We start from the raw sequence: 16,008 nt of genomic DNA, 5'->3' as shown, positions 1-16,008 counted from the left end.
ATATAACTAGTTTTATACCTATCCGGTAGACGGGTATTTTAATTTCATAAAGATATAAATATTTGTTTTCTTTGCACTATGAACAAAACAATTTTTGTTTAAACCATGTTACGCTTTTTGTCAAGTTTAATATGTTTCTATATAATGAAAGAAGTAATTTAGCAAAAAAAAAAACAAGAGAAATAAAAAAAAGGACTTTGACAGACATCAACTAAGTAAAAACACAACATATTTGAATTAAAAAACTAATGCATAAATAAAAATAACTATGGGTAAATCATAAATGTGGCTGCTGCATAGTGTAGGACGTGGGAGGAAGTCCAACGGCTGGAGGATATTTAAATCATATTGTATATCAGTGTTAAAAATAAAAATATTGCCTGTAGAGTGATTAGAACAGGCGACCTCTCCTTTAAAATATGTCATGCCAGCCACTAGAACATGTAATCAAAGTTGCAAATCGATTCACTTCATAAAACGTATGGGTTCACCACGGGTTTTTATATACTGTTACCATTAAAAATCCGAAACTCGATGGGTTCCCGTGAACCCGTAACTCAGTACGTAGATCCGCCACTGCCTTCTGCCCACTCATGGTTCACACGGTACTCAGAGCAAAGGAGGAGGGTGGACAACAGGTACCACGAGCCCTCCGTCTCACAAATCTATCCAAAAACTAGGGTTGTTCACGAAGGTTTGCTTGTTGCTTGGCTCTTTTACAACCGAACCGAACAGCTGAAAGTCGAACCAAGCGAAAATCGAAACGAGCCAAAATCATCGAGCATTTTTCAACCGAACAACTATCGATTTTCGAGCATTATATATTTATTTTTCACTCAAAAAATTTCAATAAAAACAAGTTTAAATGTTGTAAATAATATATTTTGTAAACAAATTAGCAGTTTTTAAATAAACGTGTAATAGGTTGTAAATTTTAAGGAGAAATAAACTTGAAGTGAGATATAATGAGCTATGTAAACAAACTTCTAGTATTTCGAAAACTTGAATCGAACTAATCTAAGTATACTATTAAAGCAATAAGCTTTATGTCAAAATCCCCCCTTCCTATTGGTTGATTCTCATACTTTCCATTTATATCTAGGCCTTCTCTAATTTTCATCTTAATTAAATTAATCAAAAATATATTAAAATTAAATTCATCAATGCTATTAAAGTCTTATATTTCATTTTCATTTTGAATATTTAAAATTGTCATTTATATATGAACATTTCTAGATATTTCTATTAAGTGACATTTTTAAGTACATTTCATTTTGAATATTTAAAATTGTAGCTATAGTTTCCAAAACCAAATATTCAAAATAACATTTTGAATATTTTATTGTTTTTGGTTGATTTTATTCACCACCTTTATTATTTTCTTAGATAGTATATAATATATAATCTAGATTATTATTTGATATTTCATCAATAGAAAGGATTACGGATTTAATTTAGAGATTACGTATATAGTGAATATATATAGTATATAGAGATTACCGATATTAAATTTTAAATTTTTGTTAAAATATTATATTTATTTTAATTTAAATTTATCAAATTCATAAATTTTTGTACCATTCATGTTAAATTTAGGAAATGATGACCGATTTGATTAAGGAATGGTTTAATTACGGAAATTGTAAATTTAAATAAATTTTTGTATATTCTTTGAATGTAATTAATTTGTAAATTTGAATTAATAATTGTATAACTTATGGTGTCAATTTGAATGTAAATTTGAATTAATTAACAATGATTTAGTGTTACTATAATTATGGATGTGCACCCATTGACACATTGACCCATTTACTTAATTTCGGCCATTAAGTTTTAACATTTATAACCAAAATCCATTGTCTTATTATTGTTTAAGATAACACTTGAGTTACAAATCCATTCTTGACCCATTGACCCATGACTTATAATTACGATTTACTTATAATTACAATAATATAATTCACAATTTACTTACATATATATAACAAAATTATTAACTTTTATTTTCAAACCTTATATGAATTACATTAAATAATATATGGTGTTATAATTGATGATTAATTATATTATTATAAATAATATAATTAGTAATTTATATTTTTACATGAGATTATAGTCAACATTTAAATTAAATAATATGACATTTATACTAATCTAATATTTATATTTATACTAATCTAATTATACGAAAAGATAAATTAAGACTTTAGTGGAATTGTTGAATTGTTGAATAATAGAAATTTCAAAATTTCAAAATACATTCATTACGGAATCCTTTGTAATCGTACTTACCATAATTTATTTTCGAAATATACAAATTTACTAAATTTATGTTTGCAATCAATTACCTTACTACCTTCCTTCTATAATTTTGTCTACTCTAATTCATTTGGTATAAATACGTACATTTGATAGCCTAATCCTTACACCATCATAACCACTTTATTAAAAACGATTACCTTTGTGCGAAGGTTTTTACTTTTTGTTGTTTTTATATCCATTTTCTTATTAATTTTATTGGTTAAATTTTTTATTGTTCGTAAATGATATGTTTATTTTTAAAATTTTTCACACTAGCAATATGGAGCCAACCAATATCACCATGTTGAACCAACTTGATGTTCAAAACAGTGAGTGTATCCTAAAGGTGCGTATTTTGAGAGGGCTGAAGAGCAACTCAAAACCCGGACAAGATTGGTCCATCGAAATGATTGTTCAAGATGAAATGGTATTGTTAATACATTCATTAATTTACTATATTATTCATACAACTTTTTACTAATCTTAATAATAATTTGCAGGGCAACAGAATGCAAGCCTATGTAAGGAAGACGTGCATTCCTAAACATGATGTTTGGCTTGCGGAGAATAAATCTTTGATTGTTCGGAAGGCCTCACTCGGTGCAAATATGTCTACTTACAAATACATAGACTGCCTACACAAACTTTGTTTCACAGCCGAGACCCATCTCTCAAATTCCTACGAATTTGAAGATCACTTGTATGGGCTGAAATTTGTTAATTTTAATGACATAAAAGCCAAAAACTTTTCACAAAACGGAACTATAGGTTATTTGTATTTCTTATTTACCACATAAATAACCCTCATGATATGTATAATTACTAATATATTTTATTTGTAGATGTCATCGGACATGTTACCAGATTTTTTAATAACAATAACTCCTTTTTAAGGGAAGCTCAACATCAAAACCGAATAACAATGGAGTTTTCTGATTTTGGGTATAATTATTATATATATATTTGTATTTTTATTATATACATATGTGTAGTTGTGTTAATTTAATACTTTTTGAAATTTGAATTTTTTATAATTATGTTTCAACTTAATAATTATAATTAATATTTAATTATTTGTTTACTACAATTATAGTTATACTATAACTATAATTACGATTTCTTTATTATGTATACTATAACTATAATTATCTTTTAAAACTAATTTTATTTTATTATTTTTGTTTGATTTCATTCACAAGCTTTATGTTTCTTCCCACCAGGTTTAATGTTTTTTAGAGAATAGATAATATATAATTTAGATAATTAATTTCTTTATTATGTATACTATAACTATAATTATATTTTAAAACTAATTTTATTTTATTATTTTTTATTACGGATTTTTTATGTATATTATAACTATAATTACGATTTCTTTATTATGTATACTATAACTATTATTATCTTTCATTTAAATATTTGATTAATTGATTAATGATAACTATTTTCAGAAGAGATTATTTGATTAACTATTTGATTAAAAATCATTAAGCTTTACTATAATTACGGATGTAGACCCATTGACTTATTAATTACGGAAATTGTTTAATTACGGAATTTTGTTATTAATGGGTAATCAAATAGTTAATCAAACCTTTGATTAAGGATAATGTTTAATTACTGAATTTTTCAATTAGAATATGTTACAATATTTAAATTTAAATCATTAATGATTTGATTAATCATCCTTAAGATTTACTAAAAATACAAATGTTGACTGTGTAATATGGTGCTGATTTTAAATTTTAAATGTAACAATTGATTAAGTATTTGACTAATCATCCTTATTCCACCTCAATTACCCGTGTAATATGGTGTTGATTTTAAATTTAAATATTCTAATTGATTATATTGGATTTGATAATTAGTGTTCAAATTATATTAAAATTGTGTAATAAATAATTATACTATGTTGATTATTTTTATAATTTTCAATCATATGATTCATTAGTTCATTATATTATAATTTATTATAATTTTATATATTACATACATGGTTATTTTATAAATTATGTTTTTACATTAATCATATGGTTCAGTAGTTCATTATATTAGAATTGATGATAATTTTATATATTAGATACATGGTTATTTTATAAATCATATGACTTATGGTTATGTTTATAACTTATATTTATTCCACCTCAATTACCCGTGTAATATGGTGCTGATTTTAAATATTCTAATTGATTATAATGGATTGATTATATTGGATTTGATCATTAGTGTTCAATTATAAAATTCCGTAATTGTGTAATAAATAATTATATTATGTTAACTATTTTTATAAATTTCAATCATATGATTCAGTAGTTCATTATATCAGAATTTATTATAATTTTATATATTACATATATGGTTATTTTATAAATTATATTTTTACATTAATCATATGGTTTAGAAGTTGATTATATCATAATTGATTATAATTTTAAATATTAGATACATTGTTATTTTATAAATCATATGATTCATGGTTATTTTTATAACTTATATTTTTACATTAATAAGTTTATTTCCGTATATATAAATATAGTCAACATTTAAATAATATTACATTTATAATAATCTAATTTTCGAACATTACATTTTAGATAATTCAAAAATTGAAAATCCATTAATCCTGGTTCCCTAATTTTCGTTGTTACTTTAAGATATTTCAAATTCCCTAATTTGTTTCTAATTAATTCCTTGTATACCTTCCTTCTCTAATCCAGTCTCCCATGATTAAATCCGTATAAATACCTAACTTTGATATGGTAATTCTTACACCATCAAACCATCTTTAGCAAAAACCATTATCTTTGTGTTTAAGGTTTTTATTTTGTGTTGTGGTTATATCATCCATTTTTGTATTCATTTTGTAAGGCCCCGAACCCGGTAGCCCTGCTTTAGCGTCGGATTTACTCATAAACACAGTTCTTCAAATCAGAGTTTATTAAAACTTTTCGCGGAACATAAAACATCAATCATTTGTTACAAAACATTAAATCTTTTCTTTGATACCATAACACAAAACTTTATATTTAAAACATCTTTACTTCTTTCTTCAGATGCCAGCCGTTCAATCCATGCCGTGTGTCATCCTCACGCTAACTCTATAATCAGCTCACCTGCGTGCATACTAAAAGTCAGCTACGCTGAGTGAGTTCTAGTTAATCGAACGCCATACAATACATACACATACATACATATCTGTAGATACATATCCATACTTCACTAGTTACCCTTCTGTTCTACATACATACTTGCTACCATACATACATACATATCTACAATCACTAACCTCAGTCTACCGAGAGTACGTTCATAGTTCACCGTCTATACCTGTACTCAAGGTCGTGAACACGTACAAGGTTCGCAGTCCTTACCTATGTTCACCATTTATGGTACGTACAAGGATCGCGGTCCTTCCCTATACCATAGTACATCCACAACACGTACAAGGTTCGCAGTCCTTCCCTATGTTGCAACCTAATTCATAGCACGTACGAGGTTCGCAGTCCTCCCCTATGCTACAAAATCAGCACGTATAAGGTTCACAGTCCTTTCCTATGCTGAAATACATCCACAACACGTACAAGGTTCGCAGTCCTTCCCTATGTTGCAACCTAATTCATAGCACGTACGAGGTTCGCAGTCCTCCCCTATGCTACAAATACAGCACGTATAAGGTTCACAGTCCTTTCCTATGCTGCAACCTAATTCATAGCACGTACGAGGTTCGCAGTCCTCCCCTATGCTACAAATACAGCACGTATAAGGTTCACAGTCCTTTCATATGCTGACGCCTATCTACATTACGTATAAGGTTCGCAGTCCTATGTCGAACGTAGAACTCACATGCCATTCGTGTACCTATATACACATACTTACATTATAACATAAGAACACTCTAGGCATTCTTTACCTCATTCATTTAACAACCATACCCCTTGTCGTTACGTGCAATATCCGAAGATCGTTCACGCCCCGACAAGTATTCATTTGAAATATTCATACATCTTCGATATATAATATTCGTACCTTTATTTTTAACCTGACAGTACGCGCAATATCCGAAGATCGTTCGCGTACCGACAAACAATCATTCATATCTATCACACATATCACATATGACATACACTTATCACTTAGGATAAATGTATTGACAACACATCGAGTATGCACACAGCCCCGAAAACATAACAAGGAATGGGGCTAGAAACTCACCTGAACACGGTTACGTTCACCGTTAATCGTAATCCCTTTCTTCAGCTGTGCACGGCTGACTGTATAACAAGTACACGTATCAAACAACTATCACTACTCATATCATCTTTCCAGTCTTAACTACTACCCACAACGAACGGGGGTCCGGGGGCAGCGCCCCTGGCAGCGGGGTCTAGGGGCGGCAGCCCCTAGCAGGGTCCAAGGGGCAGAGCCCCTGGCTGGGGTCGAGCTGCCAGGTCAGCTTGGAAAAATTTTATTTACATTAACTGTCTTAACACATTTTTCATTAGGTTTTAATTTATTTTCTAATCGAACTTGACTTTAGGCGAAGTTAACCTTAGGCGAACTTAGCTTTAGGCGAAGTTACCAGCTAGGCGAACTTAGCTTTACAGCGAAGTTGCCATCAGGCGAACTTGGCTTCAGGCGAAGTTGTCATCAGGCGAACTTGGCCTCAGGCGAAGTTACCAGTTAGGCGAACTTAACTTTACAGCGAAGTTGCCATCAGGCGAACTTAGCTTGCAGGCGAAGTTCATCAGGCGAACTTAGCTTGCAGGCGAAGTTCGTCAGATGAAGGCGAAGTTGCCCAGATGAAGGCGAAGTTGCCCAGGCAGCCGCTGTTTTAGTTTCTGATCGGCATTTCGAGCGATTTTAACACCCTTGCTATGGTTCAATATCACCCGCTACGCTACCCGACCATTTTTTGGTCGTTTATACACTAAAAAGCTTGGATCTTTAAACTTCAAATATCAAGAATCATACCTTTTTGGGCTTGTTTGGATCTCCTTTAACTTGTTAACGCAACTAGTCGCCCTCTCTCACTCTCGGATCAGTCCGATTCTTCCCTTGGCTCGGCCCGGTTCCGGCAAAGTTAGTGTATGTGTGTGTGGAGTGTGCTTGGATAAAGATATAATGAAGATATTTTGGGGTGTTAGGGTATTTATATCCCTGAGATCCCATGGACCTAAGGCCCATTCTCATTTAACCCATCCTAATTAATCCAAGTCCACAACCCACATCCATTACCCAACACTAGCCCGACCCATACCAACTCCTATTCTATTATTTATTTCCTGATAACCCGGGTAAACTTTCTCTCTATTATTAAGTAACATAATTAATATTACTTCGAAATTTCGGGATGTTACACATTTTTGGCTTAAAAGTGTTATTGTTCCTAAATGAATTTTTTGTTTTGTTTATTTTAAGTTTTCATCACTAGGAAGATGGAGCCAACGAACATCACCATGTTGAACCAATTAGATGTTCTTAACAGTGAGTGTATCCTAAAGGTGCGTATTTTGAAACTTTGGCGGCTGAAGGACAATTCAAAGCCCGGGAAGATTGGTCGATCGAAATGATCATGCAAGACGAAATGGTATTGTTAACACATTCATTGATTTACTATATTATTCATACAACTTTGTACTAATCTTAATAATAATTTGGCAGGGCAACAGAATGCAAGCCTATGTAAGGAAGCCATGCATTCCCAAGCATGACGTGTGGCTTGGCGAGAATAGATATTTGATTGTTGGGAAGGCCTCACTCGATGCAAATATATCTACTTACAAATATTTGTTGCACTTCATAATTATGTGTATATGTTTTTTTATGTATTTTTTTTATCATAATCACATTTAGTTATGTTTATTTTGTGTCACCATTCTATAACCATAGTCCTCAAAGTTTTATGCTATTTTAATAATTTTATAAACTTTAAAACTTTGAAGTGTAACTCAAAGGTAAATTTTGTAAATCAATGATCAAACATTTCATAATGTGTAACATTACTACGATTGAAACTTATTATTTTTAAAAGGATTTCCAGTTTTAAATTTTAAACTTTTAAATTTAACTGGTCAAACATTCCATAATGTCTAAATGTACCATGATTAAAAATTCATTATTACTAAAAAAGATTCAATTTTAAATTTTAAAATTTACAATAACTTAAATATTTTTACAATCTGGTCAAACAATCCATAAAAAGTATTCACATTTCGTCAACATTTCAACCAAAACAATTAAAATTTGGTCACCATTTAATTAATGTATACAAGTATGTTTTGTGATGTTAAATTTCCTTTACGTATGTTATGAATTTAATGATTTATATCGTCATTAAATCTAAATCTAACTCTAATTGCATTTTGACATGCCTTGGAATATTGTAAGGCTAATTTATCCAACGATGTATATTGAAATAAAGTTTGTATTGTCCTCCTTAATGCTATTTTCTATGAGAATTCGATTTTGAAACATAACAATTTTTTTCTATTGTCTTCATTAGTGTTATTTTATCATTCAAAAGTATATATATATATATATATATATTATATATATATATATATATATATGTTTTTTATCATAATTACATTTAGTTATGTTTATTTTGTGTCACCATTTTATAACCATAGTCCTCATAGTTTTATGCCATTTTAATAATTTTATAAACTTTAAATTGTAACTCAAAGGTAAATTTTGTAAATCAATGGTCAAACATTTCATAATGTGTAACATTACTATGATCGAAACTTATTATTTTTAAAAGGATTTCAATTTTAAATTTTAAACTTTTAAATTTAACTGGTCAAACATTCCATAATGTCTAAATGTAGCATGATTAAAAATTCATTATTACTAAAAAGATATCCAATTTTAAATTTTAAAATTTACAATAACTTAAATATTTTTAGTCAAACAAATCATAATTAACCTATTAATGTAATTATGATATTAATTATTCTAATTATTATTAGGATTCAAAAACATACTAAATAATCTCATTTACATTATATAAATCTTAAGGTTGAAAACCCTAACCATTATAATCTGTGTGTGTGTGTGTGTGTGTGTGTTCGGATTACTATCTCCGTCATCGCCAATTCCAGTAAGGGAGATTAATTATTTTCCGGTAAGGTTTAATTTGATACTGTAATAGTCGATTCTCATATTATTCATTATTTCATTAACAATTCTTTTCCTTCTCCCTTTTTGTTTGTATTGATTTTAATTATTATATAATTTTCTTATAATCTCTTTAGGTTCCATATCAAAATAAAAAAATCAATGGAGATGTTGAACTATTACGGTTTTCCGGTAAGGTGTTATGGAAAATACTATAATACCAGATGGGTTATTAGCATCTTGAGTTGAAGTCATAACAAGTTCAAGTCAATATTAGAGTGTATACAAGTTATGGCTCTATGAATCGTTAAACAAGTCATATAAGCCAATTGATGTTTCTAAGTGTTTAGTTATTAACTATTAAAAAAACAATTTATTCCTTTTTATATTAATCTTTGACAACAACGAAATGCTACAAATTAAAGTATAAACCTTGTATAAAAGGAAGTATTTAGGGAGTTGTAAATATTAAATTTATGATAATTTTGTTAAATAAATAGTTAGATTATATAGACTTTTGTTCGTGTTTATTTTAAATTACACTTCAATAAGTTTTTCCTACATCTTGTCAAAGTGAAAGATACTTAAACTATCAAAAAAACACGAGGCTCACAGTTGGATGTTAATCCTTACATGCTGAAGAGGGGGCATAAGACTTGGAACAATAAAATAATTTGCGAATTAATTATTTGATATAGGTGAAGGGAATGTTGGGGATGGGGGTCCAAATGACGACAAATGAATGTACAAATTCCCGATGATCTTCTAATTAACAATTCATTATATCCAGTATATGATTTAATAGACTTTGTGTATCCTTCGATTTTAGATAAGTTTAATGAACTTACTTTCAAGAACGAGCGATATTGTCGGTTAAAATTATTTGTGTTTATTAGACGAAGAATATAATATTCAAATATATAATCAAATTTCTTTACGTGAGGAATTTCCTATTTTCCACCCGTAGTGAAACTATAAAATTGACAGAACAGAAACAATTTAAAAGGGTTTAGAAAATTGTGTACTTATATTTTATTTGTGTTGTCTATATATTTATATATTTGTTCATATATAAAATGAATAAAAATTATTCAAGCTGAGCCGAACCGAGTAGACATTTGCTCGTTGCTTGGCTCGTTTACAAACCTAACCGAACAGAGCGGCTCGTTTACAATCAAGCGAACATTTTTTTTGCAATTTTCGATCGAGGATTCAAATAAATAAAATAAAAATCAAAACACATTCTAGAATTGAATTGAATTGAATTGAATTGAAAACGTCAACGTAAGCAAAAACTTCGGCACGTGGCTTGCACGTCCGTCAACCAGAATGCCAAAACGGTCAAAAAGCACACACAGTCTCCACCATCATTCAACAACCATCGCCGTCACCAGCATCCACCACAACAGCACACGGTGGTGGTAAAAACTTAAAACTAGCAATATTAATATTAATAATAATAATCACACATGGCAGGCAGTGGCACATCACTTGCCGGATTACAGGATCATCTAAAACTAGCTAGAGAATATGCTCTCGAAGGCTTATACGATACTTCTGTTATCTTCTTCGATGGCGCTATTGCTCAGATCAACAAGTTAGTATTAATCTCTCACCTATTTATATACCTCAATTACACTTTATTTTATACTTTATTATTTGTGCATATCAACTGTTCGACGATATACTGTTAGGGTGTTAGATAGGTGTGAGTATGTTGCTTTTGGCATGTGTAGTTATGAAATTGAACTGAATTAAGTGATTAACTACTTTCGGTGTCTTCTTCGATGGCGCCTTAGGTTAGATTAGCAAGTAATCTACCATCTGTTTACCTCAATTATACTTTATTTTATACTTTATTATTAGTGCATATCAACTGTTCGACAGTATGTTACATGTTAGTATGTGTTTGAACATATTTAGACGACTGTTAGGTTGTTAGATAGGTGTAAGTATCCGATCTGTTGCTTTTGGTCTGTGTAGTTATGAATTGAAGTGAATACTGAATTTAAGTACTTTTGTCGTCTTCTTTGATGGCGCCGTAGGTTAGATTTGCAAGTAATCTACAATCTGTTTACCTCAGTTATAGTTTTACATACAGAAACACACACATTTTTATTACTTTTTCTGTGCACTCCAACTGTTCGACGATAAGTCAATATGTAATTTAACAAATTTAGACTGCAGTTAGTTTTTCGATCACAATGTTATAGTATAGCGATCTGTAGTTAGATAGGTGTAAGTTTCTGATCTGTTGCTTTTGGCATGTGTAGTTTTGAAATGAAGTGAATACTGAATTTAAGTACTTTCGTCGTCTTCTTCGATGGCGCCATAGGTTAGATTAGCAAGTAATCTACCATCTGTTTACCTCAATTATAGTTTTACATACAGAAACACACACATGTTTATTACTTTATTTATTCGTGCACTCCGACTGTTCGACGATATGCATTACACGAAATTTAGATTGATACTAGTTTTGTTCAGAATTTCAGATATTAAAGTAATTTTGATCACAATTTTATAGAGATTTGTTGTTAGATAAGATTAGTTGAAGAAAAACAAATCCTAGATCTAAATATGACTAGCTAAGTTACCTAAGTATCGCCTTATCGGATATGTTGCTTGGTCACATGTAGTTTTGCAATTGAAGTGAATGCTGAGTTAACTACTTGTAGTTAGGGCTGTAAACGAACCGAATAATCGGCGCACTGTGAACTGTTTGGCAGGAAGTTCGTTTATGTTTGTTGACAGAGGTCATGTTCGATCAATTGTGTTCGTGGACGTTTATGATCACTAATGTTTGTTTGTTTATGTTTGTTCATTGAAGGTTTTTAGTAATTTTTTTAGCGACTTTTCTAATCTTATTATATCGATTTAAGCAAAATTATTAACTGTTAAACAAAAACGTACGAGTATTACGTGATTCATTAACAAGTTGTAGTTTCGGTTTCTGCTATTTTATTTCTTGATATTGTTGAAATAAGTATCCAGTTTTTATTCTTACTGATAATATCTGATTATGAAGGTATTTAAGCTCTCTGGATGATCCTATGGTTCGTGCAAAGTGGACAAACGTAAAGAAAAACTTATTAGAGGAAACCGAGGTTGTAAAGCAATTAGAAGCCGAGAAGGCGTCTTTGAAGGAGACAATAATGGGTAGAAGGCCTTCTTCACCTCCAATCTCTGCAAAGAAATCATCTTTTGTGTTTCAACCATTGGATGAGTACCCGACTTCTTCAGGCGCTCAGCCCATGGATGATCCTGATGTGTGGAGACCGCCGAGTCGAGACACTTCAAACAGAAGATCTGTAAGAGGTGGTCCAGGGGGTACAAGAAAGGGTTCACAAGATGGAGTCTGGGCTCGCGGTTCTACTACTAGAGGCGGTGCAACAGCTCGTGGTGGGAAGGCTGGTGGTTCGAGCAGGGTTAACTCGGGAGCTAGAACATCAACAGCTGGGAAGAAAGGTACTGGTTCAGGAAAACCATCCACGGTGAAAGATGATGCTGTGGTAAGTGTAGCTTATTATATATATATGATTATATGTTATACATTCTATTGAGTTTAATAATAGATTCGGTTTATATTGCTTATTTACATATGATTATCAGAATGGTGACACTGAAGAAGGAAAGTCAAAATGCGGGCAGTATGAAGGCCCTGATGCTGACTTGGCTGCAACACTCGAAAGAGATGTCTTAGATGCCGCCCCTGGAGTGAGATTTGATGACGTGGCAGGACTGAGTGAAGCCAAAAGATTACTAGAGGAAGCTGTGGTTCTTCCACTATTAATGCCTGATTATTTCCAGGTGCGTGATAACTATATTATGTGTATTACTTATAGTTAGTTTCCACTAATTATAATCTTAATATATACATGTTTTACAGGGAATCAGGAGACCGTGGAAAGGCGTTCTTATGTTTGGTCCACCTGGCACCGGAAAGACATTACTAGCTAAAGCAGTTGCTACCGAGTGTGGGACCACGTTTTTTAACGTTTCATCTGCTAGCTTGGCATCCAAATGGCGTGGAGAGAGTGAACGCATGGTTAGGTGCTTGTTTGATCTCGCCAGATCATACGCACCAAGCACGATTTTCATTGATGAAATTGACTCTCTTTGTACTTCTCGTGGGTTAGAGTTCTTTCCTTACGTATTACAGCGGGTCAAATAATCAAATCTATATGTTTATTACGCATTGGACCATTTTGTTCAACAAGGATTGGTTTCATTTGTGCAGGGCTTCAGGGGAACACGAGTCTTCTAGAAGGGTTAAATCTGAAGTTTTAGTTCAGGTGGATGGTGTAAACAACACAGGCACTAATGAAGATGGTAGTCGCAAAATTGTGATGGTTTTAGCAGCTACTAATTTCCCATGGGATATTGATGAAGCATTAAGGTTTTGAATCCATCTTTTCTCACTTAATAATCGAAATCATTTCGATTAATCTTTGTTTCTTGATCTTCCGTGGTTTTTTATTTTGCAGGCGACGTCTGGAAAAGCGAATATACATTCCTCTGCCTGATTTTGAGAGTAGAAAAGAGTTAATAAAGATCAATTTGAGAACTGTTGAGGTAAAGTAAAAAAATTAACAAATCGAAATAGGTTTGATGTTATAAAAAAAACAATATACTTTCTTATTTTTCATGAACAAGTCCTTCAACGTAATTTTAACATATTAAAGCCCCTTAACTTGTAAAAAAATACATGAAAAGTTCACTAAACTAGTTTCTGTATATTAAAAGTCCTAAACTTGTCTAAAAATGCACGTCTTGTGAAAACAAATTTCAGATAGTGGATTGTTAAAATGTTAAGTCCTAAATTGGTCAGACTTTGATAAAGTGACATTCAACATCTTTGCAAAAAAATATTTATACCATCTTATTCTGCCCATTTTAAGAGTTAAAAATCATCATTTTAATTTTTTTTCTCCGAAAAGTAAGTACATTTTATGTTAGTTAATAGTTAGGAACATTTAATATACAAAAGTTAGTTTAGTGGTTTTTTTACAAGTTGAGGGACCTTTTTTTGTAAAATATAAGTATATTGGTTCATATGGTATTAAGCTTTTGTGGTATCCTTAATATGTATGGGTCTAACCTTTATTTTCAACCTAGTTTGATATATTAAAGTTCCTCAACTTGTAGAAAATACACGAACGAACGAACACTTCTCTAAAACTGTTTTTTTTTTGTATATTAAAAGCTCTAAACTTTACTAAAAATGCACGTCTTGTTAAAATAGTGTTTTAAGATAATGAATCGTTAGCTCCTAAATTGGTCAAAATTTGATAAAGCGACATTTAACGTTTTTGCAAAAGAAAAAAAAGTTATACCATCTTATTTCGACTAATTTAAGAGTTTAAAAATCATCATTTTCATTTTTTTTAAAGTAAGTTCATTTATACACGTCTAAGGACTTTACTAGACCGATTTATACCCTTTTTTTACCGGTATAAAATTTTATTTATTAGTATTGACATTTTCAAAAGTACATGGGTTTTTTTCCTTTCTGGTATTAACCTTTTGAAACATTCTTGGCATGCACACGTCTATCATTAACCTTGATGTTTATCAGGTATCTACTGACGTGGACATTGATGAGGTGGCGCGTCGAACAGAGGGATATAGTGGCGATGATTTGACAAACGTGTGCCGGGATGCTTCATTAAATGGAATGAGGCGTAAAATAGCAGGGAAGACACGTGAAGAAATTAAAAACATGTCTAAAGAAGATATTTCAAATGATCCAATCGCCATGTGTGACTTTGAAGAAGCTATCGCAAAGGTTCAGCCTAGTGTATCTGCCGCTGATATTGAGCGCCACGAGAAGTGGTTTGCTGAATTTGGATCTGCATAATAGGGATCTGAATCGGTGCGGGTTTGTGAACTAAGTTTATTTTGTGAATTTTTAAGAGTGTCATTGAACTTTTTATTTAATTTGATTCTGTCTGTCGTCGATTTCAGAAAAGACAGGATCAATTTATTTGTATTTTGTGTTTATTGATTGTTACAGGATGATATAATGTTAATATCGTGTTAAGCCCAACATTACAGTAGCCTCGTTAGTTGGTGTACGGTAGAAATGTTCACAGTTTAGTTCAGCTTGTTTTGTCAAAAATTTGGGTCGAAACGCTAACTATGGTTTTCAGAAATACAAAACCGAGCGGCTAAAGTGGTGGTTTTGGCAGTTCGAGTTGGCTATTATTTTTACACACATCGTACTGTTGTACGATACGGTTAACCAAAGTTTTAATTTAATAGTATCTAAATTGTGTGTAATACTTGAATAATATAATATTAGTTACAACATCATCTGGTTCTTAAACCCTGTCGAATTGGTCTGACTAGTGAAACTGATAAGGCATCCGGCTCACTATGGTCTAATTACAAAAACATTGGTTAAGTCGCAGTTGATAGCCACAAGAAATTTAGTAGTTGTCATGGGTTTGTTTTGTAAACTAAACATTTATCAACTTAACTGACAGTGTCAACCATTTAGATGTGTGTTAAAACTACATTGTACTTGAAGATCATTAGAACATGTCACCATCTTAATTATGAGTATTCCTACTTCTAATATTCCTT

General features: G+C 31.2%; 1 protein-coding gene across 2 annotated transcripts; it reads left to right on the top strand.

Moving 5' to 3' along the window:
- Positions 1 to 10,702: 10,702 nt before the first annotated feature.
- Positions 10,703 to 15,310, top strand: LOC143595933 (katanin p60 ATPase-containing subunit A1-like). 2 transcript variants are annotated; one of them, XM_077074825.1, is made up of 7 exons: positions 10,703 to 11,017; positions 12,449 to 12,932; positions 13,033 to 13,230; positions 13,310 to 13,554; positions 13,661 to 13,819; positions 13,908 to 13,995; positions 14,999 to 15,310. In XM_077074825.1, the coding sequence occupies exons 1-7, from the start codon at positions 10,890 to 10,892 to the stop codon at positions 15,278 to 15,280; spliced, it is 1,584 nt and encodes a 527-aa protein (XP_076930940.1). In that variant the 5' UTR covers positions 10,703 to 10,889; the 3' UTR covers positions 15,281 to 15,310. The 2 variants fall into 2 exon arrangements, with proteins under 2 accessions (XP_076930940.1, XP_076930941.1); XM_077074826.1 differs by lacking the exon at positions 10,703 to 11,017 and adding an exon at positions 11,724 to 11,768.
- The last annotated feature ends 698 nt before the right edge of the window (positions 15,311 to 16,008 follow it).

This window comes from Bidens hawaiensis, unplaced genomic scaffold (genome assembly GCF_021521415.1).
Source record: "Bidens hawaiensis isolate Kalapana, Puna unplaced genomic scaffold, B.hawaiensis_p1.1 tig00045888_1, whole genome shotgun sequence".
Classification (NCBI taxonomy): domain Eukaryota; kingdom Viridiplantae; phylum Streptophyta; class Magnoliopsida; order Asterales; family Asteraceae; genus Bidens; species Bidens hawaiensis.
The sequence above is the reverse complement of the archived record's forward strand: the minus strand, read 5'-3'. Positions and strand labels throughout refer to the sequence as shown.

Bases quoted from the DNA above. Each gene is read 5' to 3' on its own strand.
- LOC143595933 (XM_077074825.1), top strand. From the start codon at position 10,890: ATGGCAGGCAGTGGCACATCACTTGCCGGATTACAGGATCATCTAAAA. The intron at 11,018-12,448 runs GTTAGTATTAAT...CTGATTATGAAG, and splicing joins GCTATTGCTCAGATCAACAA to GTATTTAAGCTCTCTGGATG. The intron at 12,933-13,032 runs GTAAGTGTAGCT...TATGATTATCAG, and splicing joins CGGTGAAAGATGATGCTGTG to AATGGTGACACTGAAGAAGG.